The sequence below is a fragment of the Papilio machaon genome, chromosome W (assembly GCF_912999745.1).
Source record: "Papilio machaon chromosome W, ilPapMach1.1, whole genome shotgun sequence".
NCBI classification, from domain to species: Eukaryota; Metazoa; Arthropoda; class Insecta; order Lepidoptera; family Papilionidae; genus Papilio; species Papilio machaon.
This window is the reverse complement of record NC_060015.1, coordinates 6,757,994-6,784,305: the sequence shown is the minus strand read 5'-3', so window position 1 is coordinate 6,784,305 and position 26,312 is coordinate 6,757,994. Positions and strand designations below refer to the sequence as shown.

Genomic DNA, 26,312 nt, shown 5'->3' with positions numbered 1-26,312 from the left:
TATTAACTACGCAGTATATCACAGTTTGTCTTAATCTATATGCACAAAAGTACCAGTTATAATAATAATAATAATAACGACACGAGGTTTCTGACATATGGGGTAGCTTGTCGACTGAAATTATACCGATAGTGGTTTCTGCAAACGGTTTAATTCCAGTCAGCCTCTCTGGATACTTGAGGAGGCTGGGGCTCCGGGACGGTGTGCTCCGAGCTCAAATGCAGAAAGCGGTGCTTCTCGATACCGCCCGAATTGTCCGCCGGTTTCTTTCCCTTTCTCCCTGACCCTTGGCCGTCTGGTCTCCCCTGCCGAGGGAATCCCGCCTGGCTAGGATTATTTATGTATGTATGTATAGTGTCTAATTTAGGTTTTATATATATGTATTTATCGTAAATACGTAGTATATTTATTAGTTTTTATTTTACCATTATTTATTTACTTTATCTATCATATAAAAACCAGCCAGGCGGAGACAGAATTAATATAAAAAAAATAATAATAGTTAGATAATATAATAAAAGTAAACGATAAAAGTAAAGATAAAACGATAAAAACAGTCTATTTACAATATGACTAAGACGTCAAGTCGATGTCCTATTAATTAAGTGTTTATTATCAAAGGTAAATTGGATCTATTAAGAAGATATAAAAGTACCTAATTAAATAAAGATTCAGCAACGTAAGTTCCGGCGTCTTTTGATCCAACGTGTGCTATAATCAGATACAAAGAGCCAACATCAAATTGACCAGATAACAGTTATAGGGAAGATGTAAATTAGTTTATTTATAAGTTTCCACTGCGGAAACATTAACAAAGACACATTGGCATTTCACATAAAAACCTATAAGAATATTTGTAAGTGTTGACGATGGAATCAAAGCCTTTCATGATATTCTACAGTAATTCTATTGGTATTTTAACTGTATTGATTTTGTACCCTTTAACTATGTTTCTTTGTGTATTTGATATGAATTTTTACTCTGTATTAATACTGAAGGGGCAGGAGGGCCTTCATCAGAAATCATCTTGTGCGAGTATAAAAGCGGGTATGTCGGCAGGTGGGCGTGAGCAGATCACAAGTCGTTGTTGCAATCGCAGTAGTTTAATAAGGGTTAGGTAACCAAAAATACACAGTGGAATGAACTCTGTAGTGTCTAACCAACGCGACATCAACTTAATTAAGCGGTAGATTTAATTTGTTAATTAGATGCTAAGCGATTCGTCGCAAGCGTGGTGCGCGGGCGCCGTCTCGAACAACACTTCAATGGCCGCCCTCACAACCATCAACAGTGACGCTTCGCTTGGCTGAAAAAGTCAACCAGTCATTTGACTTTGGCGGATACGCCGTCAATACCATAACGTACCGTTTTATTATCTGTGAAATACTGAATATTACCAAGGTAGTTAGAGAAAATGTTTGTATATTTGAATTTATAAAAATAAAGGAATCGCAAGGTAGTCGGCACTCAGTACAGTCTCAACCCAGCCTTCGGACAGCGAACTGTGCGCACCGTATTGAAAACTTCGTTTTTTATTCCTCTCCTCATCGCCGCCATCCTCTACAAAATTGGTCGCTTCGAGCCGAATCCTTAATCAGTGGCAACATTCTCGTGGAGCGTACTGTATATTTTTTCGCGAGGATACTATGGATACACTGGAGGGTTCACCTAATATGGCGACGGAGGAGACACCGCGCACAAAGAAATATTCGTCAGCGTATATTGCGCGACGGATACAGCTGGAGCTGGCAGCTGCACAGGCGAAGGCTGCAATCAAGATGCACCTCGCCGAGCTGGAAGCGAAATTGGCACGCTTGATGGCAAAGGACAAAGCCGACGACGCCCCAGCACATAACCAGTTCGAAGGCAGCGAACGCGAGAGGAACAGCGCTAGTGAGTGGTTGGAGAACAGCCAAGTCCAGACTTCGGCAGCCTTCGAGCCTCGGGCTCGGAACCTTCCAACAGTCATTAGCAGCGAACCGTTACCCCAAGATGACACGTCACAGGATGAAGATGTAAAGCATGTACAGAAGGAGACGACGACTCAGCTCTGCACAGCACGAGAGGTCAGTAACCTAACCTGCCAGGCGATCACCCCTGGCAGTCTACAGAATAACAGCGGCCGTTATAATAAACGGCCACATTTTAAAATTGAATACAAAGAACCATTTGAAAAATTGAAGTTTAATAAAGGTGATACAAAAATGTCCGTTATTAAAATATTTTATCGCACGACGTCTCCGAGAATGATGCAGAACATGGTGTGTGCAACAAAGCAGCGCGCATGCCAGCCGCCGCGTACCAAGACACCCGGTCCCAGCCGCCACTCTCTGCAGGTCGATCCGCACTCTACCCACCTCGGTCATTTTTCTCCATAATTGTGGGGGCACCCGCAGGACTATGTGTCGGGTGTGGAGATTCCTTGTTCGTTTTTTGTAGGCTATTTCAATTTCCTCTATCCCCTCTACATCTTGCATCATGTCTTTATTTTGGTTCTTCAGTGCAGCTAGTATTTCCTCGTCCGTATTATAATTAAAGACGTCTTTAAGTACAACTAGGGGATTCTTGTTTTTGATGTCCTTCACTTCAAGATGTTCCTCTGCCTTCTTTAATCTTTTCTTTAATATATTCCTTTCTTCTTCTGTCTCACACCCAACAATCACCTTTCTATCCTTTGCCTTCCTTATTTTATCCACACGTACTCCTCCGTCTTTGGCATTAACCACTTTTCTTATTCTATTTAATACTTCCTCTCCTGTCTCAGTTTCATTCTTGGAAGTTACCACAACAGAGTGTAAAGTTTTCTGTTGCGGTATCTTTACTCCTTGTGTCACTGCGTTGGCATATGTGTAGTTTTGTTTGTGAGCTACTTTTTGTTCCTCCAATGTCTGTTTTAAATCGATAATTTTTTCATTGCTCTGTTGTAGTAGCTCAGCTTGCTTTTCCATTTTCTCAATTAGGATTTTTCCAAATTTTTCAATTTTATCCATTTCCCGCTCTTTCTCAATTTCTGGTTCTGGTCTCTTCTCTTCTTTCTTCTTTCCTCCTTCGTTCTCTCCTTTACCCTGTATTTCTCCTTCTAGTTCCTTAATTATTTTATAAAGAATGTCTATGGCTAGAGAGACTTCGTTTTTAATTTCAGTCTTGATGTTTCTCGACTGTGACAGGTGTACTTTCGCCTTACTCACCCATGCTTTTGCTTCTGTAGCTCTGTTTCGATACTTCGGAGAGCTATCGGATGTCTCTTTATTTATGTTTAACTTGATGTTTAATTTTTTGTGGGCTTCTTTAACTAGATTTCCTTTTTCTTTTCCAGGTGGAGTGGATTTATCTGCGGGGACAATTTTGGAAGTTCCCGGTCTATCCATGTCAGGGGAAGGAGCCCTGTCAGCCCTCTTTTCTGGCGTGCGAATGCCGAACATGGTCGGGGGATCGTGTCAATATATTAGACTTAAAAACAACGTCAATGTAAATATTAAAATAGAAATAAAATTTTTAAAATACAAATTTGTTTTGTTTTAAAATCTTAAAATTTTACAAACTAAGGGGCAATAGGCCCTGTCAATAAACTTACACTAGTATTGTGGGCAATAACCCTTACAATACACTATAGCTAACTTATATCTAATATAACTATTTAGGCAAAAGCGCCTGTCAAAAAATAATAGTTAAAACTTAAATCTAATATTGGTGGCAAAAGCCAGGTCAATATAGTAGTCGGACACTCGACTTTGTTAATTTATACTGCCAGTTCCGAGAGTTTCGCCTATGAAATAATTTAGTAAATAATAAAGAATAAAATAAAATTAAAATAAAAATAAAATAAAAATAAAAATTTAAAAACAAATTTAAAATTTTAAAAATTCAAAATAAAGTAGGAATATTAATTAATTGAATTGGATTTGAATTAAAATTTAAGTAAATTAAAACTTTTATAGTATTAGTTAAACTAAATAAGTAAGTTTAACTTAAGACTAATTCTACTAAAAAGTTAAAAATCTCAATAAACTGAAAATAAAATAAAATAAAATAATTAAATAATTAAATTTTTAAAACTTTTAAATTTTTAAAATATTAAAACCAAAATTTCAATTAAAACTTATTTCTAGGCTTAACTCTATTAACTACGCAGTATATCACAGTTTGTCTTAATCTATATGCACAAAAGTACCAGTTATAATAATAATAATAATAACGACACGAGGTTTCTGACATATGGGGTAGCTTGTCGACTGAAATTATACCGATAGTGGTTTCTGCAAACGGTTTAATTCCAGTCAGCCTCTCTGGATACTTGAGGAGGCTGGGGCTCCGGGACGGTGTGCTCCGAGCTCAAATGCAGAAAGCGGTGCTTCTCGATACCGCCCGAATTGTCCGCCGGTTTCTTTCCCTTTCTCCCTGACCCTTGGCCGTCTGGTCTCCCCTGCCGAGGGAATCCCGCCTGGCTAGGATTATTTATGTATGTATGTATAGTGTCTAATTTAGGTTTTATATATATGTATTTATCGTAAATACGTAGTATATTTATTAGTTTTTATTTTACCATTATTTATTTACTTTATCTATCATATAAAAACCAGCCAGGCGGAGACAGAATTAATATAAAAAAAATAATAATAGTTAGATAATATAATAAAAGTAAACGATAAAAGTAAAGATAAAACGATAAAAACAGTCTATTTACAATATGACTAAGACGTCAAGTCGATGTCCTATTAATTAAGTGTTTATTTTCCCACGAGCAGGTGCGCCGGTTCTCACGCTAATTACCCCGTGGGAAAAAATGTCTCGGCGCCGGCGCGTGCCGGAATGTTGGCGCCGCAGTGCAATTAACTACGCCGGTGTGCGAGCGGTGCAGGTGCGCGATGACGCAACTTGTTTACGTTTTAACTTTGTCGATTTACGTAATTTGATTTCCAAATTAACCTGTTTAAAACGTCACTTTTTCACTTTGTTTTTTAATTTATATTGTTTATTTGTCTCTAATTTTAAGTTTACGACACTAAAAACTACACTTATTTTACACTTAGTGTTCCTAATTAATTGCGCCGTTGAAATTCGGCGGTAATCGATTTGAGTCAGCCGTGTTTGTTGACATTCGCATCAAAGGCGTCGCGCCGGCGAGCGGAAATTTATAGAACTCGTAACGCGGCTGAATTTGAAAAACGGACTAACAGATATTGAATGGTTGTAAATAAATGTGTGTAAACGGACTTTTGATGAATGAGTGATGTAAGCCAATTTGTAACGTTTTTTTAGGTCATTCGCGAACGCGAAAATGCTGTTTTTTTTCCTTAACAACGCAGAATTCACCAAGACTCAGATATTTTGTCATCTCATTTTTAAAGAAATAAAGGTTAATAACTCAAGTATCAAACTCATGTGTTTTTACAATTTATATTACTTATAATCTACAATTAAAAACAGCTAGTTAAGTTTAAATATTAATTTATTTTAAACATTTGCGAAGTTCTAAACTTTGTAAGGAATAAGGCAAATGTCATTTTTAAATTAAAATATTCACAATTAAACCTTGTACGGTAAAAAGGATGTTTAAAAACCGTTGCATGAAGAACTTGACAATTGGAATATTCATTATTACCTACGTTGAAGACGTATTTCTTGATATTTACGTATTTATAAATTTATAAATTGTTTGCAATAAGTATTTTAAGAACCATATTAAGTAATAATGTCTTTTACTTAGTTGTAGTTTTAATTGGAAATAAGTTGAATTAACATGATTCTACTCCTATTGAAGGTAGAGCAAAAATATGTCAGATCATAGGTATATTACATCTATTACATCCTTCTAAGTCCATTTATTGCATAATTAACTTTTAAAAATATCATTATGTTTGACTTAAGTATTTTTTTATTATCCTTGTTACTTAACTATATAAAATTGTATTCCAAAATACAAGAAAATATATTATCAAACTAACGAAACATTGAAGCAAGAAAAAAATGAGATAACATAATATTTTATACATAGGTAAGTATAGATATTCGACAGTCGAAATCCACAGACATAATAGTATCAATTCAGTTAACTCTATTTGCGTATTGTGAGATGGTTAACGGTTGGTTGTAAGATATAGGAATATCGCGGAATCTCGAATGTAAAGCGGCATTGTGACTGCGATGTAACTAGGCCTCAGGTCGCTGACTTGAAGGCATTATCAATGGGGTACCTACTTTAAAATAAACTTATTTACAATTCTCAGTTCTTTACTCTACTACTATATACCATAAATATTTTAATATGTAGTGTGTTTTTTATTCGAACCTGTATTTAAAAGAAGACAAAGATAGATAACGATTTTTATTGAGGTTTAACTTTATATTTTTAAACGTTACGTCAAGATTTAGTTTTAATTTAAATCACAAAAAACAAAAACGTTTAATACTTTAGTTCCTTTTTAAAATTATTTCAACTTTAAAAGGGAAAATTGTCCTATATAATAATCAATATGTATAAAAGTTATATAATTTGAATTTGTTGCATTAATATTTATTAAGATACTTAACCCGACCGAGTATATAATATTTACTGGTTAATAAAAAAATATTTAATAAAATTTTGCCAATGAAATCATTTTAACGCGATTCGATTTTAAAAACTAACAATATTACAAATGTTTATGTTATATATTGAAAAAGAACCTATTTTTCCTCGTGAACAAATAGGTACTAGTATCTTATCACTGTATCTATAGAGCATCTCGGCAAGCTGTCACGATGCCTTTATCTATGAGTCTCAGGCGCGCGCTTTCCCAGATAAAGTATTTACACTATCGGTCGATAGATGGCGTTACATGTATTGTAATTATTTTCGTAGTTTTATATTAGAATTAATTCATATGCATATTTTTATGTTAACAATAGTTATGATAAAGAAAAATAAAAATAAGTAAGATCCTGTGAATGTTTAAAGATTAAACAAAATTCTAATTTCATTTCATATAGTATATGTACTGAACAAAATAATGTCATCGTTACAACTAATATTTTGAGAACGACGGTTAAAAACCATTAAATAATTGAATTTAATTACAAATTTTATTCTTAGTATTTAATAAATTAAAACGATAATTACGTATATTTTCCATATGTGGGTAAAAACTTATAAACTATGATGTTCAAAAAAACAGATTAGAGATGAGAAACATTTTATGTCAAGCTATTCTTTACTCCTGACTTTTAAAAATGTATCGCTTTATAAATACATTAATGTAACATAATGATTAAATGAAATGTAACTCACCCTAATTGGTTTATTCAATTTTTATTGATTCCGTTTTAAGTAAATACTTGCGCTAAAATTATGAATGAAATTTTAAAGAAAGAATGCGTTGTTTTTATTTATTTTAGTTTATGTTAACGTAGTAAATGAATAAGATTTAAAATTTACTACAAAAAATTGAACAAAAAAAAAAAAAACAAGTTCAAGTTCTACATAAAGTCAGTGGAACGTGATTGACTACTTTACACAACAACTTGTCTTTTATTGATATTATGAAGTAATTGATACATTTCTTATATATTTTAGGTAATGCATATTTACTATATAATATATAATGACATTTTTAAATGTGGAATAAATTGTTTAATTCTCCGCTTGAAAAAAAAATTGGAGTTACCATTTTTCCGAAAGGTAAACAACTAGGGGAGGTCAGCTCAAAGCGGCCACCTTAACTTTGGGTAAAAAAAAAACCTATCAAACGATTGATTTTCCACAAGAATTTTATACTGATGGCAAAAGAGTTTATCAAATTTATGATTAGTGAAATTTAAAGTCTCCAAAATTGAATTAATAAGCATATAATGACTAAATTACGGCAACTTGTAAAAAAACCGCTTTGCCCGAGGAGCCGCCTAAAGCGGCCAGGGGGGCAAGGGCAAATTGGCCAGCTCCAAAGATACTGCGTTTAATTGTTTTTTTGTTTATTTTCACTTAACATACTTGACGAAATAAAAATGTCCAAAAAATATAAAGAACATTATTTATTAAAGGAAATATTTGACATTAATTTTACCCGTCTTATACTCAGTTGGTAAATCAGTTCATTTTCTAAATAATTATAATTTAATCAGATACAGTTTTGTGTCATTATTCTAACTTAACTGGATATAATTCTTAAAATTAATTTAAATTAACTTATTTAGTTTGAAAATATCAGTTACAAAACTTCAATTAGGCATAAATTTTAAGCAACTTTAACACAGTGCCATTGGTCCACCCATTGTCACAGTTGCCTGTGTGCCAGGCGGCGCTCCATCTAGAAGGTTCATCCCCAAGAAAAATCATTAAGGGTGGTAGGAATGATCCTGCAGCGTTACAGCAACAAATAGTCGTTCTTCCTCGCTCAGTACTGGCAGTGAAACCCACTACCTTTTTACCCAGTCTTGTTAAAACTCTAGGTGGTTTGTTGGAAGACGTTTGAATACCCGTCTCGTCCATATTATAGAGGCGCATAGCATCAATTTGGTGCTTCTCAGTTTCAGTTTTAAGGAGGTCAAAAAATCTATATACTTGGGATCTGTTAAATCCACGGGCTCTGGCTATAGATAATATATATCGCCCGTGCCATAAGATTTTCATCCCATGATGCCTGGCGGGTTTTTCTCTTATAATTGTTCACCATCTAAATAAAATAATTTAGCATTATCTATCTAACCATAATATTTTTAATATGGGCAAAGCGGTCAGTTGGCCGCTTTGCCCTGGCCGCTTTACCTTTTTCGGCCATTTTGTTTTAAAATTCGGCTGCTCATACTTTTATACATTTACGTTTCAGTAAAATTTGCACAACTCAAGCCAAATAGATAAGAAACAATATACATATCATAAAAGGATTTAAATATAAAAAGGTATGATCAAAACAGGATGAACTTACCTTGCATTTTTTTAACAAAACTTGTAAAAATATTATTTTCGAAACCGTGGTCAAGTGATCGCTCCCAACGCTACCGAATGATTGCCTGACGCAGGGTGGGAGGTTCCTTATGTGACAAAACGGTAACGTCACGCTCTCATTTCAAATAACCGAAAAATTAAAAATGACCGCTTTGCCTCCTGTGACCGCTTTGAGCTGACCTCCCCTATATGATCAAAACATACAACTACCTATTATAGTTGACGTAGTAGGGATAATCGACATTTATTACTTATATCACTGATAAGTACCTAACTTAAGCGCCCTACAAGTACAAGTATTTCAAAAAGCTTTCATAGAACGGAGCTTTTTGTATCAATTTATACACATTTTTTTGTACATCTTACTTACTAGGTAATTAATATGTAACGATAACAGTAAGATATTTAAAAAATAAATAAAATGACAACGAACTTATTTTATGAAGTCTAGCTTTTATTATTAATAATAAATATTGAATAAGTTGTGTTGATTTATTTATAAGAGGTTTTATTTAAATGTTGGTCATATTTATTCTTGAATGGTAATTTTTACGGTGATAGTTATATCTAATGCAAAATGTTATAAATAGGCAACTTTACATATTAACTGTTATTAATGCAAAAGTTAAATGCATATATGTTTGATATTACGTATCTTCGGAAGATATAAACAGATCTCGCTGAAATTTGCCATATGTAGAACATAGTCTGGAAGATCACATAGGCTCCCAAGTTTATTTTTTGATTCGGCGCGTTCGGCGATAACTATCGTAAAACTATATTACCGAAGCACTTGTATCGTAAACAGATAGATACCTATGTTTTGTACAGAAATAAGAAGGAAAACATTATGATTTTGAATACCACAAAAAAAAATACAATTCGTAAAACATTTCAGAGAATTTTATAAAAACATTTAAAAGATTCTAATGACATCACAGACAATAGGCGACATAAATCCGACAGTTGTATTTGTAAATGAAAACAATATGCTAAACAAATCAATTTGAATACCGTCGGAGGCGCCGTTTTCGCATCGAAATGTTGCGCCTACGCACATAATATCAATTATCACTATTCCTTCTCTAATAAATTACTTAAAATATTAATTAAATACTCTTTGAGAAATGATATTGATCTAAGGTCGTTTTGATTAATAACTAAATCTCCATATCGTAAAACAATTGAACGTTATATTTAATTCTATTGCTGAATACGTTTATAAAAAACACATAGTTTGTTTCTGGTTTTTTTTCAAATAGTAAGAGAAGGATGACATTGATTTTTGTACATATCTTTTGGTTGTGAAGATAATGTCTTTTGGTCTTTTGGTCTTTTGGTTGTGAAGATAATGATTACCAATAAACCTACACATTTACCAAGTGAGAATTATGTTGCAAATTCTAAGGGGTGTTTTTCCGTGTATTTTTGTTTACACATTTTTTTTAATATACCTACATATGTTAATGTTTGATATGATATTAGGTTAATTACTTTTTTATTAATTGTGTTATCAGTTATCAAATCTCTTGATAAGATTAGATCGTTAACTTTGTAGATTAAAATTTTGTGGCTTAATTAATAAACTCTTTAATCTTCTGAAAAATTTCATAGCTTCAGATATTCAAAGTAATTTGAGCAATTGTTTAATTGTTAATGATTATTTTTTAATATTACGTTAAATTGATTGACAGTTATTTAATTTACTTAATAAGAAATATAAATGCAACGTTTTCTATTGTCTAATATTGGAGACTCATTAATTTTCATGTACATAATAAATTCTCAGTGTCAACTATATATCAAATGTGTTTTTTTAACAAATTAAAACAAAAGCTAAAAGATAAACACAATTATTTTAACAGTTTTTTATCTATCTATTTAAGAAATAAGTTAAAAAACATATAATTTAAATTATACAATCTCTAATATCGAACTAGCGGTCGATCGCGACTCGGTCCGCGTGGAATTAAAAAAAAACTTAATTAGTAGTCTATGTGTTCTTCCAGACTATATTCTACATCCATGCCAAATTTTATCGAGATCCGTTGAGCGGTTTTGGAGATATCTTCTAAAATCAATTCAACTATCCATCCGTGCATACATTTAAAATTTCGCATTAATATTAGTAAAATGTGCTTGTGTGCTTGTGCACAAGTAAATTTTAAGTAGTACGTTACTTAACAACTCGAATATGAATATAGGAAGTAACTGTTAATTGTCTTAGTTAAAATTCATAACAAAATTGAAGTACAAAAACCAAAGTTTTTGATTAAAATATGTAATAATTTTAAATAAAAAATAACATATGTAGGGGAGGTCAGCTCAAAGCGGTCACAGGAGGCAAAGCGGTCATTTTTAATTTTTCGGTTATTTGAAATGAGAGCGTGACGTTACCGTTTTGTCACATAAGGAACCTCCCACCCTGCGTCAGGCAATCATTCGGTAGCGTTGGGAGCGATCACTTGACCACGGTTTCGAAAATAATATTTTTACAAGTTTTGTTAAAAAAATGCAAGGTAAGTTCATCCTGTTTTGATCATACCTTTTTATATTTAAATCCTTTTATGATATGTATATTGTTTCTTATCTATTTGGCTTGAGTTGTGCAAATTTTACTGAAACGTAAATGTATAAAAGTATGAGCAGCCGAATTTTAAAACAAAATGGCCGAAAAAGGTAAAGCGGCCAGGGCAAAGCGGCCAACTGACCGCTTTGCCCATATTAAAAATATTATGGTTAGATAGATAATGCTAAATTATTTTATTTAGATGGTGAACAATTATAAGAGAAAAACCCGCCAGGCATCATGGGATGAAAATCTTATGGCACGGGCGATATATATTATCTATAGCCAGAGCCCGTGGATTTAACAGATCCCAAGTATATAGATTTTTTGACCTCCTTAAAACTGAAACTGAGAAGCACCAAATTGATGCTATGCGCCTCTATAATATGGACGAGACGGGTATTCAAACGTCTTCCAACAAACCACCTAGAGTTTTAACAAGACTGGGTAAAAAGGTAGTGGGTTTCACTGCCAGTACTGAGCGAGGAAGAACGACTATTTGTTGCTGTAACGCTGCAGGATCATTCCTACCACCCTTAATGATTTTTCTTGGGGATGAACCTTCTAGATGGAGCGCCGCCTGGCACACAGGCAACTGTGACAATGGGTGGACCAATGGCACTGTGTTAAAGTTGCTTAAAATTTATGCCTAATTGAAGTTTTGTAACTGATATTTTCAAACTAAATAAGTTAATTTAAATTAATTTTAAGAATTATATCCAGTTAAGTTAGAATAATGACACAAAACTGTATCTGATTAAATTATAATTATTTAGAAAATGAACTGATTTACCAACTGAGTATAAGACGGGTAAAATTAATGTCAAATATTTCCTTTAATAAATAATGTTCTTTATATTTTTTGGACATTTTTATTTCGTCAAGTATGTTAAGTGAAAATAAACAAAAAAACAATTAAACGCAGTATCTTTGGAGCTGGCCAATTTGCCCTTGCCCCCCTGGCCGCTTTAGGCGGCTCCTCGGGCAAAGCGGTTTTTTTACAAGTTGCCGTAATTTAGTCATTATATGCTTATTAATTCAATTTTGGAGACTTTAAATTTCACTAATCATAAATTTGATAAACTCTTTTGCCATCAGTATAAAATTCTTGTGGAAAATCAATCGTTTGATAGGTTTTTTTTTTACCCAAAGTTAAGGTGGCCGCTTTGAGCTGACCTCCCCTATGTTTTACGTAAAGATTGTTATTAAATCTGCTTTCTAGTTAACTGTATACCTTATTTAGTAAAACAATAGCTTAAATAGGTAACTAGGTACCTACGTGATATTCTTATATGCTGATAAATTTCCATAAAGTGACCTTAAAAATTTTTCCAATAAGAACTGTGTCTTATTCGCGCGTCGGAACCTTTTTTGAAGCGTTTTGCAAAAACAATTTAATTCAAGATAGCGTAAGTTCCGAGATTAGTTACCGTATTTTAATGAGTTAGGAATACGATGTAATAATAATTTTTTACTGTAAAATTATAAAAAATACAAAAGTTTTTAAATCCTAACTCGCAACTCCGTAACTCAATTGCTAAAATCAAAAGCTCATAATAATCGTACAGTTTGTTAATGAATGAAAAATTCAATGAACTTTCACAAAATAGTTAAAATGAATTATTTAATGTGAAAATAGAAATTACGTAAAACTTACTTAACCCAACTTTTGGTACGAAAAAATTTAAGTAATTTTATACTTTGGTGATTTGAAGATGTGAAATCTTAAGGTTTCATCTTTATTTAAAGTTTCAATACTTCAAAAAATGAAATTTTCCAATATCACCAGCAAGTCAACCACCTATTTGATATTTTAAATGAGATTCGCATGGGAATAAAAAATGTAAATAAAAACCTGTGAGCATCGCCCGTAGAAGGCCGCTAGTCACGGTGCGGCATAGCACGCGCAGTCACTTAAGCACTTGTCCAGTATCAACTGATAGGAAACAATATTAGCACAGAGCGTAGTCAGTCAAAACACAAGGCGGCACTGATGTCGCACCGGGATGCACTCACGATGATAACAGTTGAGGAACTTTTGTTGAGCGGTCCGTACGGGTTGCTGGGCGCGGCGCGCGCGACATTACACTGTCGACGGTCGCCGGCACACTGCGCGCTTGCCTCGCCGCGGCCCCCGCCGGCCCCGGCACCTCGCCGCGCCTCGCCTCGTCTCGCCCCGGCCTCGCGAGGGGCGGGGCCGCAGCCGGGGCGAGGCGAGGCGAGGAGCTTAATTACACGCGGACGAAGCGGGACGGCGATAGAGAGTGGGCGCGAGCTATTAGCGCGCAGAGCGGGACGACGCTCGTCTTAAGTATTTTGTATAAGTAATGAGAGGCGAGAGCGTGAGGACGGGGCGCGGGTGCCAGGCCGGGGTCGGGGGAGGGGAGAGGAGGCACATCTCCCGCCAATCTTTAATGTTGATTACGTCCGCGGCCGCCTCTGCGCGCCTCTCATTAGCGCGGCCACGCCTCGGCTTAATTACACAGCTTTAATTGTCGCCGAATGGACCCGTTAACTTTTTGTATGGATTCCGACCTTTTCTGTCGCAACCACAAATCGTTGTGTCTTGTTTAATTGAACATAAATTAAATGCACTTGTACACATGGAATTATATATTAAGTATTACCTAGGTACTTGCCTCAGTAAATTTTAGTGAAGTAATCACAAAATAAAGAACGAAATCTGTGGAACAATAGTTACTAAATTAATTTATAATTGAGATCTTTGAGATTTCTTTCAATTAAAGTCATGTAGTATTTTTTTTAGTAAATATTTTGACAAAAAGTAAGTTATTCTTTTGCAAATATTACGGCCAAGTAGGTTACATATCGTGGTATATTAAGTCTTACATTTTTACCTTTATATTTCTTAACATTATTGATATAATTATAAACGTTAAATCAAAAATTTTAAACTTTAACATGCTTATGAATTTCCTTATTTTTCCAAGTTCAATATGAAAATATCTTTCAAAATTAGTTTTAAATAAATTAATAAACATTCCTAAATATATTTTAGTTAATTATAAATTGATGGCAAGATATAACGGATCTGTGAAATATAACAAGACGTGTAATGTGTAAATTTGTATGCGCTACGTAAAATTTTGTCTTCGCCTATAGAATATTTTGTTAGCGTTAGGAATTTCCAAGTGTATGTTTAGTATAATTACTATTTAGTTAACAAAATCACGTCTATTTTACATCATTAATTTTTACGAGGTAAGACTTCAGAAAGCGAAGTTAAAAGGAATAAAAAGATAATTATATAAAAGGTAAAGTAAATTACCTTTTTGGTATCTTTATATATAGGAAAAAACATTTTAAGATCGCTTATTGGATTCCGTTAGAAAACCCTTACTAAGTTCGAAGTATAAAACAATGTTGTAAACAGAGCAGGGCTGGAGAACATTTAGTTATAAACGTGCGATTTTACTAAAGAAATATTGAATAAGGTCAGACATGCCATCAAACAATTTTGACTTGGTGATTAATGTGAACATTTCGTAGCGTAAGAATCATTGGCGTTCGCTGCTCATATTATACCTACTTCACAGTTCGTTTCGTATTTCGTAATGAATTCTGTGATCAGTGACGAGCTAATAATATTGTGTTACTTGCCATCAATACGAGGACCATTGGTTCGCAACTCCTGCTGTATAGTATCACTACAAATCAAAAACATAAAAATCGAGCAAAAAAAAAAATATTTGTACTTGGAATAAGAATGAGTTAAGGAAGATACTAAAAAAAAAGCTCTAGTTATCTAGATCTAGTAATTTATACAACCACATAATCCAAACTTACTTATAAATAATTCTACATTAGAACTCCTTTTTATATCCAATATACTGTCTAACTAAATAAATTAGCTAAACTTGTCTTCTAACATTGCATACAAATTTTAGTAGCTAGTAAAGACGTCATTTCTTGAAAGACGTATTATTATTGATCAATGTACATTCATCACCTTTTTTACTATCACCTTTCTTACACAAGAAGATTAAAATCTTTGCCTACTTTTAAATTTTAAAAAAGCTCTACGTGAAAAAATGCAAATAGTCGAGAGATGTTATCCAAGTTCATTAAGTTTTCTTGTAACGTTTCACTATTAAATCAATGCCTTTGACCAAAGACACACGACAAAAATCCCGTATTCTATAACCCAAAATACATTATACAATAAAAGTTATAGAGCGGACATTACGAAAAATTTCCTTCAAATATTTTATATCTGCCGCAAGTGCGCTAGACGACCGAAACTTTACCGGTGGTACCTACACCTTTACGTATCACTTCAGGTATTAATCTGTATTCAATTCGTTGATTTTTGAATTTGGAACGAGTTAACAATGCCAACTTGAAACGTGCAAATTAAAAAGAGATTTGTCAAAATGCCAAGCGCTCAGCTCTCATATTTAGTTGAACGGTGTTCAATAATTGTGGAAAGGTTATAAGTTGGCACTTATTTTAAATGCGATCTTATTTGGATCTTTTATATTACAAATTATATGTTTTAAAAAATAATGATTATGTGTTTAAAAACATGTTACTTATTTCATCAAAGAAAAAGAACTGGAATGTGTTTTAAAACTTTACATTTCAGAACCTTAAAGTAGTATTTATTGAAATACTATATTTTTCCGCCGCTAGGTATATAAATTAATTATCTTATTGATTGTCAAGATACAAAGAAAAATACCATAGGAAAAGCAGGGAAAATATTGTTAATGTAATTTGCCTACTTAAAAAAATTGTAGTTAAAAATTTAAATTTGTTTTCTGCTTTTATTGATAAATATCATATATATATATTTATTGGTTAAAATGTTCTAATAAAATTACAGAGAACACATTTAATTATAATAGCGTGTAATCCTAAAGATATAATAAATTCATTGTTCCGAAGCTTCGAGAGGCGATGTCAATTACAGGCATATTTTTTTAAAACTGAGGCTATGACGGTAGCAATATAAACATAGAGGGACTCTACGCAGTCCGCGAGCCCACCCACGGTGCTTACGCAAAAACTGGCAGACGGTGTCGCTAGTGTCGCCACCTGTAAATAAATTCTATTTGAATAGGCCCGCAGCTGCAAAGTTACGCTTTTGGACATAATCTACAATCAAACTTAGACTGTAACACTAAGGTTTTAAGGTTTACATTACAGAAATAGAATATTGCTATGTTTACCTATATTTTAGAGATATGTTAAATTAAAATTCGCTTTATTCTTTTTATGAAAGGCAATTTAAATTGCGATCTAAAGAGCTGCTCCTTTGTACTTAAATGATTTATGCTAACTTTATTTGCTGTTATTTCGAGTCTGCTTTATAGTTATTCTACTAAAGAGTACTAGTACTACCTACTTAGTAATCTAGGCTTTGAAGGTTATATAAATTTTTGCTCAATGTTTTGGTGTACCTAAAGATATAGTTAGGAAGTATTTTTATAGATAGTAATGGGCCAAGATGCAATGGAACAGAATTTTCCTTTAAAGGGCACAAATTAAAAGGTATGTTTGTATATCTAATAAGATAACAACAAAAGTTTAAGTTTATGTAACGTTTAAAAAAACGTTAAACTTTAAAAAGTTTAAACTAAAATCAATCAATTCATTATTTTTAAAAATATAACAAAGTCATTTTGTCTTATACTTTACAAACTGTTACCTGTTTTCAAATAATCAATATAAAACTTTAATGTATACGAAAGAAATGCTGGCTATTGTATCTAAAACGACAATATTAAAAAGAAAGCGAGTAGAATTGCAACTCATTATTATGGAGTCGGAACATGACAATACTGTCTTGAAGTTATAAACATTTTAATAATAAAAAATGTAATATTAAATTTTCATTCATTATTTTGTACTTTAACTGCATCTTGCAAAGGTACAGTCGGCTTCATAAATATAGTGGCAGTCAAGATATCCAAATATATAGGAACACCTAAAGTGATCAATTATATAAGTACAACCAAAGTCATCAAATTAATTGAAGCATCCACTCTGCTCAAAAAGATCGAAGCGTTCACATCGTCATATATATGAGTACATTCAAAGTGCCCATAATTATAGTAACAGACATAGCGTCAATAGTAACGAAGCATCGAAAGTATGCAAAAATATCGTAACATTTGACAAAATTGAACTCTATCTCTATTCACTTAAGATACACTTTGAAATATACTACATCTGTTAAATTTATTTGACATTTTATATCAAAACATTTTTTTGCTATTTACTACAAGTTTACGTCCCGCATGACAGATACTAGATAGATAAGCAATATCAAATTTTAATTTGTCACCATATATGCCAGTTTGGCCTTACGGTTTAACTGTTCGCTGTAATTCGCAGTTTTGGCGATTCGAATCCCAAACTTAGTTTATTTTTACATTTTTTAAGGTTTTTAATTTTATTATCAAAGCGTTATATAAAATTGAACTTTATCGCAACAGTTATTGGTTACTATTCGACATCTTTAAAAATTAAGGAACCACATTATTCCTTGTCCTTTTTTTCAACCGAGACATCATTAGTATGTTTTTTTATTGTTCACGTTTGTTATTGTAAGTTTCGTCATTTAATTCCGCGCGGACTAAGTCACAGGCGACATCAAAGACGTGTAATAAATCTATGCTTGGAAAATTCTACTGCAACCGGACTGAAGATACCTAACAGTAAGAGAAAAACATTTTGATACAAATTGTCAATTAATTCAACAGAAGTTGTATACTTTCAAAGTGTATTTCAAGGATATGGATATACGAGTAGAATTCAATTTCAATGACCGCAATGACAAGTGAAAACACTCTCCGCCCACTCGCTTTATCCCGAGATGGCCGAACCTAACCGTTATTAATTTTATTTAAATATTTAATACCCCAAAAATAGAAATTTAAAATTGTTTTTGTTAAGAAAAAAACATATTCTAAGTACATTACCAGATTTTTCCTTTTCATTAAAAAAATCAAGCTCTATATGTGATCGATAATATTGAAAAATAAAAACCTTGTAAGCCTGGGATTCGAACCATTAAACTTACGTACTGCGGCGAAAATAGTAAAACACTGAAACTAGCACATATTGTGACAGAGTAAAATTTGATATTACTTACTAGCTTTTACCCGCGACTTCGTCCGCGCGGAATAAAAAAATGGTCACAAGATAAAAAGTTCCTATGTCCGTCTCCTAGTTCTAAGCTACCACCTCCCCATCAATTTTCAGCTAAATCAGTTCGACCGAACTTGAGTTATAAACAGTGTAACTAACACGACTTTCTTTTATATATATAGATTAGGTATCTGTCATGTATCGTAAATTTATAAATTTTAAGCGTTATTATAATAATAAGAAAAATGTTGGGTTGTCCGATAAGTTCGTGCCCATTTTTAAGGGAAATTTTAAAGGCCCTTAAGTTTTGGCATACGTCTTTTAAATTATATTTGTTCGATTTTATAGCAAAACGTCTTATTTATTTCGACAAAAATTAAGTCAATCAGTTTTTATAAAACTAATAGAAAAGAACGAATCGTGTCCTACCATTTGTCAAAATATGGCTGAAGTTATCCTCTTTTAGTATGTATGTGTTATGTAAACATGTCGTATGTTTTCTATAATTGTAATATATTCGGGTCTATTCTAAAATACCTGTTGAAAATCGGAACGAACTTATTGGACAACCTATTTTGTTGATACAAAGCGTCAAATAAATTTAACAGATGTAGTATATTTCAAAGTGTATCTTAAGTAAATAGAGATAGAGTTCAATTTTGTCTAATGTTACGATATTTTTGCATACTTTCGATGCTTCGTTACTATTGACGCTATGTCTGTTACTATAATTATGGGCACTTTGAATGTACTCATATATATGACGATGTGAACGCTCCGATCTTTTTGAGCAGAGTGGATGCTTCAATTAATTTGATGACTTTGGTTGTACTTATATAATTGATCACTTTAGGTGTTCCTATATATTTGGATATCTTGACTGCCACTATATTTATGAAGCTGACTGTACAATAGCTTCTTTCTTGAGATTTTTTAAATTTACTTTAGATTTAGATACTTTTGCCAAAGCCAAAAGTGAAACCATCAAAATTCTAAATTATTACAATAACGTATAAATTGATCATGATCTTAAACAAAAAATCAAATAATTGAATTTTTTTTACAATCCTTTTTCTATATCCAATAATATTTTTTGACAAAACTAACGGCGATTGCAGCGCCATTCTCAGGAAGATTATAGTTTTATGTTCTATGTAAACATTGTGGTTATTTACTGATTTTTTTTAAATAATTACAACACAATTTTACTTAAAAAAATATGTAACAATTAACATTTAGAAATTTGATTTTAAAAATAAATTATAATCATGATACTCTATGGTTGAAAGGAAGCCATATAAAGAAAGAAAAATATTTTAAAAATCGAATGTAGGTAACAAAACACATAATTTCCGAAATAAATATTCAGTCACGTACAGATTTTTAAAGTGATAAAGTTAGTGTCTTTTACCTATTTATTTGCAAAATTGATTGCGCAAGAATTAATACGCGTATTTTCTTACTTTAAAATTAAATACACGTCCTTCTAACGCTTTTGAAATAAATACAGAGACAACATGTTTTAATATAAGTGTCACAACATTTAAATACACAGTTGTGTTAGATAATTTCATTATTTCAATAAAAGTCAGCCATCTTTAGTTTCAAGCTTGTTTGGCGTCTGCGTACGTCCCGGCGGCGAGTTTGCAGGTAGGTCACTCTTTTTATTTGTATAATAAATTTATATTAAATTTTGCCTACATTGCTCTAACCGTACTATTTTCTTTCTAAAAAATATCCGTTCACATTCGTAAAGAACCGTAACCGCAAAACAATATGGGTGTATAAATTACGAGAGAAATATAGTTTTATTTGTATGGAATGTAGTAAAGGTCACTTTCGTCTGATATTATTAAATTTATTTGATTGAAGTAGGTTAATAACTAAATTGATCGATTTTTCTTAAGTAAACAATTGAAGAAGAAATTGATTAGGTATATTTTTTTCGGGATTTCACTTTTCAGTGAACAACGTGAATTTTAATTATTATAGATCTGAATGAGCGAAAACATTTTTACATTTCTTTTGTCAACGATTTTCTGTGCCATAAGATTACTATTTGAAGTATCTAAAATATTATCTAATCAATGAATTAAACAATGAGTCGATAGTCAATTGTTTTATTAAACCAATTAAACCACGCACATTGACCGAAAGTAACGAATGAAAAAAAGTTCATAACATTTGAAACGTGGAATTGAAAATTGGCGCACATGTCTCCAGCAGCGTTGACCCAAAGTCTATTGAGTCACAAAAGCGTTGCGGGCGTTGACCCGCGCGGCCAACCCCTGACCTTGGCGTATCGTAAACGGCCTCATGTAACCGTCACTCAGAACAACATTCGTCAGGTTACCTCCACACACAACACACGTAAATAAACTGATCGCTAAAGCTTCGCGTTTCGGGCCGAAAGTAGTTATCTACCGACGATATGTAACGGAGAATTTTTTTTCTTTATAATATTGTGGAAAGTTACTAACTACTATTTAATTACAGTATCTTATAATAATGTCAATTGAAAGTGCAGACATAACTTGAGTTGGTATCTCCCTAATTACAGATTAACTGAAAATAAATTTATTTGTTCATTATAAAGATTGTTTGATGTAGAAAAATAAACTGTTACTGTTATTATCGATTAAATCGCGACGGATATGTTAATGAAACCTTTTTAATGTTTCCATCTTATTTCATATCCTGTTCATTGTATAGGATGTATCTTAATTGCGTTTGATAATTATTTTTATTAGAATTTCTGCAAAACTAAATTTTCAATAGCGCAAAAGTAAGCAAGCGTGTAATCGACTCACACCGCCCCCTATGCACTAATTGTGAAACTATCACGTCTCAACAAAAGGGAACTTAGCGGAAAACTTAAGAAAACATATCCTCGCCATACGTGAAAGCGCCGTAGAGCACTCCGCAACGTATCGTAGTATACTGCCATCTATCGTCGGATAGAGGAGATAGTTTTTATTTGAATTTTTTACGGTCACCCAGTTAGTAAATACCGCCGTTACACCGCTTCATGTTACTATTACGATTGTTACCAAAGATGTTCGTAACTTTATCTTCAATTGTGTGAACATGAATTTTCTTACTTTTAAAACGTAGATATAACTCGAATGCAGTTACCTGAAACAGAAAAATATATTTTAGTATCGTATGGAATTTCAATGTAATTAGTCTTAAATATTTTAACATTGCTTTAAAACAATTTAAAAAGATTTTCAATATCGATTATAAAAATTATAATTCTGATTTTGCCTATACATTTAGCATGTTAGAGTCTTGAATATTACTTTTTTTCTATTTTTTTTTTAAATACTCTGTGGTGTTGAATAAACAAAGCTGCCAGTGTTTGATTCAAGCAAGCGACCAAGGACGCCCTTAAATATTCGCGAGCGATATTCGATAGCGTTCCGGTGACATTTTCGCAAAATCGATAGCGCCCCTTATTGGTAGCGAAATGATTGAACATCCTTATCGCGACATTTTTCTAATGGCGCTCGTGCTTCAGACCCTTTCTTTTTTATGGGGACTTCACACACGCCTACGGGCGATGTGGTAGGTAGATGGCTATTTTATTCATGACACACTCTACAGATCGAGTGTTCGAATCGAGAAATTTGAAATTGGAACGTCTCGGTTAACTCTGTCGTTTAGATAGGTTTATCTTGTTCTAATGCCCGCTAACGCGTCTTGAGTGTTGCTGTTGCAATTATACGTTTGAGTGGTGAGCTATACGGACTGGGTTTATGTATAACATTCTTATTTTGATCTACAATTTTTTATATAATGGACAAGAGGAGTTGGTAAAATATTTAGATGGCCATAATCTTAATTCAAATCACACTTTTGTTAAAAGTAGGTAGTTGTAGTAAGTTTTGTTAAAAGTTTTGGTAAATTTATGAATTTATTTTTATAATTTTAGAGAAGCTCGTTCAATACCAGCGACTTTATCAACTAGTATGGTCACATCGTCAGCAAAAACCAAAACATTATCTCATATTGAAAAATGTTACTGACATTAGGGGAATTTGATGTTTCCTAGAAGGGAAATCTTAGGGGAATTTAAACAAGAAATATAGGCGACGGTTCGCGGTAATAGTCAACTAGTGTGCCGCCTCCCTAACACCCCTTTTCTTTTACATGTCCCAAGCTAACGACAATACGAAATCAATAGCAACACCATCGATGCGAAAATCTTGAATAGCGACGAGACCCACACATGCACGTGCTCGTGTGTGTGCAAATAATATGCAAGCTTCGATCGTACGGAGCAAGCGCTCAGTAAGGTGACCGTGATTTTAAACGGAAAAAAATGCTTTGATTTAAGTTATTGTGCTAAATTAGAAATAAGTCGGTAACAAACTTAAAAACCAAATTAACCAAGTACTTAATTTTAACTAAATATTTTTGATTAATTTATTAGACAAGAAAATATCAAATTCTATTTACTTTGTAGCAATGTAAGAGAAAGCAAAATATTAAACATCATTGATTGAAGTGAAATTATTTCCCCAAACGTGACACGATTTCATTTTTATTATCATTTGATATTGTATCACATTTCACCGAAATATTTAAAAAATCTAAAAAGTGTACGTATTTTTTATGTTCACCGAAAATTTACTAATTATAACGATATTAACGTTTTCACAAATTTATTTTTGTACTGTTTGACAATTGGAACTATCCTGAATTTAGTGGTAAAAGCTTGGACCACCGAAGATTGGTAAAAAGAAAACGCATTAACACATATAGATGAGTAGTCGCACACAAGAGAGTTACACACACGCGCCCGCTTCACCCCACACACCCTGTAGGCCTCCTTTAAAAACCTCCCCCTACCCCCGCCCGGCGGGCCTTTGATAAGGAAATGAAGATATTCGTGGAAAAGCTAAGCATCACATAAGTGATTTGAAGATCATTGGCCGTATTTGAATGATGTCTTAATATACTGAGGGTAGATGAATACAAACAACATTGGTAATTTGTTAATTAATTCTTTTCTTCTTTGTATAAATTTCTTGAACTTATTACCTTAAATTAGGGTTGCTTTGCTTAATTTAAATAACTATTTTGAATTTTAGAGATTGTTGAATACATTTGTAAAGTACACAATTTGGTACAAAAGTCTATTCCTAAAATTGATTTCTTCAAGCGTTTTTATTAGATTAATGCGACAAATAAAGACAAGTTTTATCGGTTTGATCCAGCTAGTCATTTAACCTTACGTAAGCAACATAAATTAAACATCTAAATTCCTTACTTTTTATTGTGAGTAATTTTAAATGCAAAAAATAATAAAGTAAATGATTGCTAATAAAACAAACGACAGCAGACAATAAAGGTTAGAACAAACGGCGGCGACCGAGCCGCGCCGCCCCCAACTTTGCAAGTGGTTTGCATACCCCAAAAGCCTCAAACTCGGCGAGATTCGCTAATAATCGACTTCCCCTACTAATTAAAAGCCGCTTTTAATTGCTCGAAAGAGCCACCTGTTGCTTGTCACCGAGCCGTCGTCGGTAGTGATGCAACGGAAGTGTCTTACCGGAACCAGAAACGGAAACAGATGTCAAAAATAAATTTTAGCAGAAACGGAAACGGAAACGGATGCGGAAACAGAAGTGTAAATAATAATAAAAAACATATTTACAAAAATATTTTTTTCGGTAAAAACAGTTTGTATTCGTTTTTAATTTATTAAGGCGTTGGATATCGGTGTCCTTTAGCCTTCAATGTATGTATTTTTACTGCGCTGCAATAAGTTAAAATACGCGTTTTTTTTAATTTATTTTCAGGAAACAAAATTACACTATTTACAAATTAAAGTTCGCCAAACCACTCGTGTTGACAAACGACAAATATATTTATAACTATATAATGATGATGATATATTACATGGTTATCACTTATTCAAAAGTACATTTAATAACTCGTAAGTATGAAATAGTCACATTTTGCCAGTTGTCAAATTTTATATGGACAGCAACTAGACAGTTAACTCCAGCAAGAGAAACTGATTATTTCAAACAGCAGCAGAAAATATTACGCGATTAAATTCACTAAAAAGTAAGTAAACAAACAAATGCGACAAGTGCCGAAAGGCGGACTGCGCGTCTCTCGCTGCGCATTTGGATCTCTCAGCCGTCGTAAAGTTCCGTTTTATCTCCGTTATAAAAGTTGCGGAAACAGAAGCAGAAACGGATGTTGAAAAGCACGCGGAACTTCCGCACTTGCGGAAACGGAAACAGACATCCGTTGCATCACTAGTCGTCGGTTATCCGTCTCGCTCGCACTCGGAGGCTGCGCCGGCCCGTATCCGGATGGCCGGGTATAATTGTCAGAAAATTCAATTTCAGATCGGCCTAATTGGGGCCAAATGAAATTTTCAGTATCGCTCCCCGTTCTTTGTTCGCACGCCTCGGACCGTGCTTTAATTGCTTGATGATGACATGAATTAATTTTGTTTGTTTTTTTTATATTTTTTTCTTCTGTTTGCCGAACGACAGTGCGATTCAAACGTGACTGTAATTGTAATTAGGTTTTATTAGTTAATTTTTTACTATTTAATCGTTTTTAATTTTGAATTTATTAGATTCGATAGTGATCATCTTAAAGGACGTTTACTTTAAGACATGTCTGTACGTAACTTTTGATACGAGTATAGTTGCACATTTTCCGTTCTTTATGAGACAGAGCAAATAAGAAGATATAAAATTTTATTTCTAGCTAAATCAATGTTATTAAAAACTGACGTATCAAAAAACAAAATTACACAGATAACCATTCGTAAGGCTTATTAGACCGCCATTAAAAAGCGATATTGTAGAGTCGAACGCCATCTTTGTTTTTTTATATGACGTCTTATTAAAATTGTTGCAAACAATCTATCACAGGTCCACAGATGATACGGCAGCAATCAAACCGGCCGCTTAAGTTTTATTATACAACGAAATTGCCTCAAACGAACCGGGAAACGAAATTATCGGCCTATTACCAAATGGAACCCCTTTTCTTTAATTACCAAGTAATTTTTGTTTGTTTGCCCGCTCCACCCGAGTCGTTACCTTAATAACCGCGAGTGGGGCGCAATTTGAGATACAGCTAGGAATGATTAACGTTGATTAGTGGTAATTTTGTATGATAAGGTACTTATTACATGATTACAACACTTTTGCTGTGTGCGCGACGCGTTCTCTTTGTTGTTCTGGATGTCTGCGATTAGTATTTTGTCGTATCAACTGTACATCCAATTAAAGCGTACATTTTGTTTAACATTATTTTATGGTTTGACGTTTCTCTGATAGTTTTTATTGCTTCCTTTTAAATAATATTAAACAGTCATCAATTTGCGACAGTTCCATTAAATAATATTTTAGAGTATACCACAAAGCTGGTATCAGATTTTAGAACACGTAATGAAGACAAGCTTTTGATTACTAAACCTGTATTGAACTAAAACGGATTTCTACGAGGATTATAAAATGACTCTAGTCCATTGTATTTCTATAATGAAAAAAGACTTGGACTAACGGTACAGTCAGCTTCATAAATATAGTGGCAGTCAAGATATCCAAATATATAGGAACACCTAAAGTGATCAATTATATAAGTACAACCAAAGTTATCAAATTAATTGAAGCATCCACTCTGCTCAAAAACACCGGAGCGTTCACATCGTCATATATATGAGTATAT

The 26,312-nt window shown here is 33.1% G+C and overlaps 1 protein-coding gene across 1 annotated transcript; it reads right to left on the bottom strand.

The window, feature by feature from the left end:
* Positions 1 to 2,091: 2,091 nt before the first annotated feature.
* Positions 2,092 to 3,422, bottom strand: LOC123723023. The gene is made up of 2 exons (XM_045685563.1): positions 2,303 to 3,422; positions 2,092 to 2,105 (listed from the first exon to the last, which is right to left on the bottom strand). Exons 1-2 carry the CDS (start codon positions 3,420 to 3,422, stop codon positions 2,092 to 2,094), a joined length of 1,134 nt encoding a protein of 377 aa, XP_045541519.1.
* Positions 3,423 to 26,312: the final 22,890 nt, after the last annotated feature.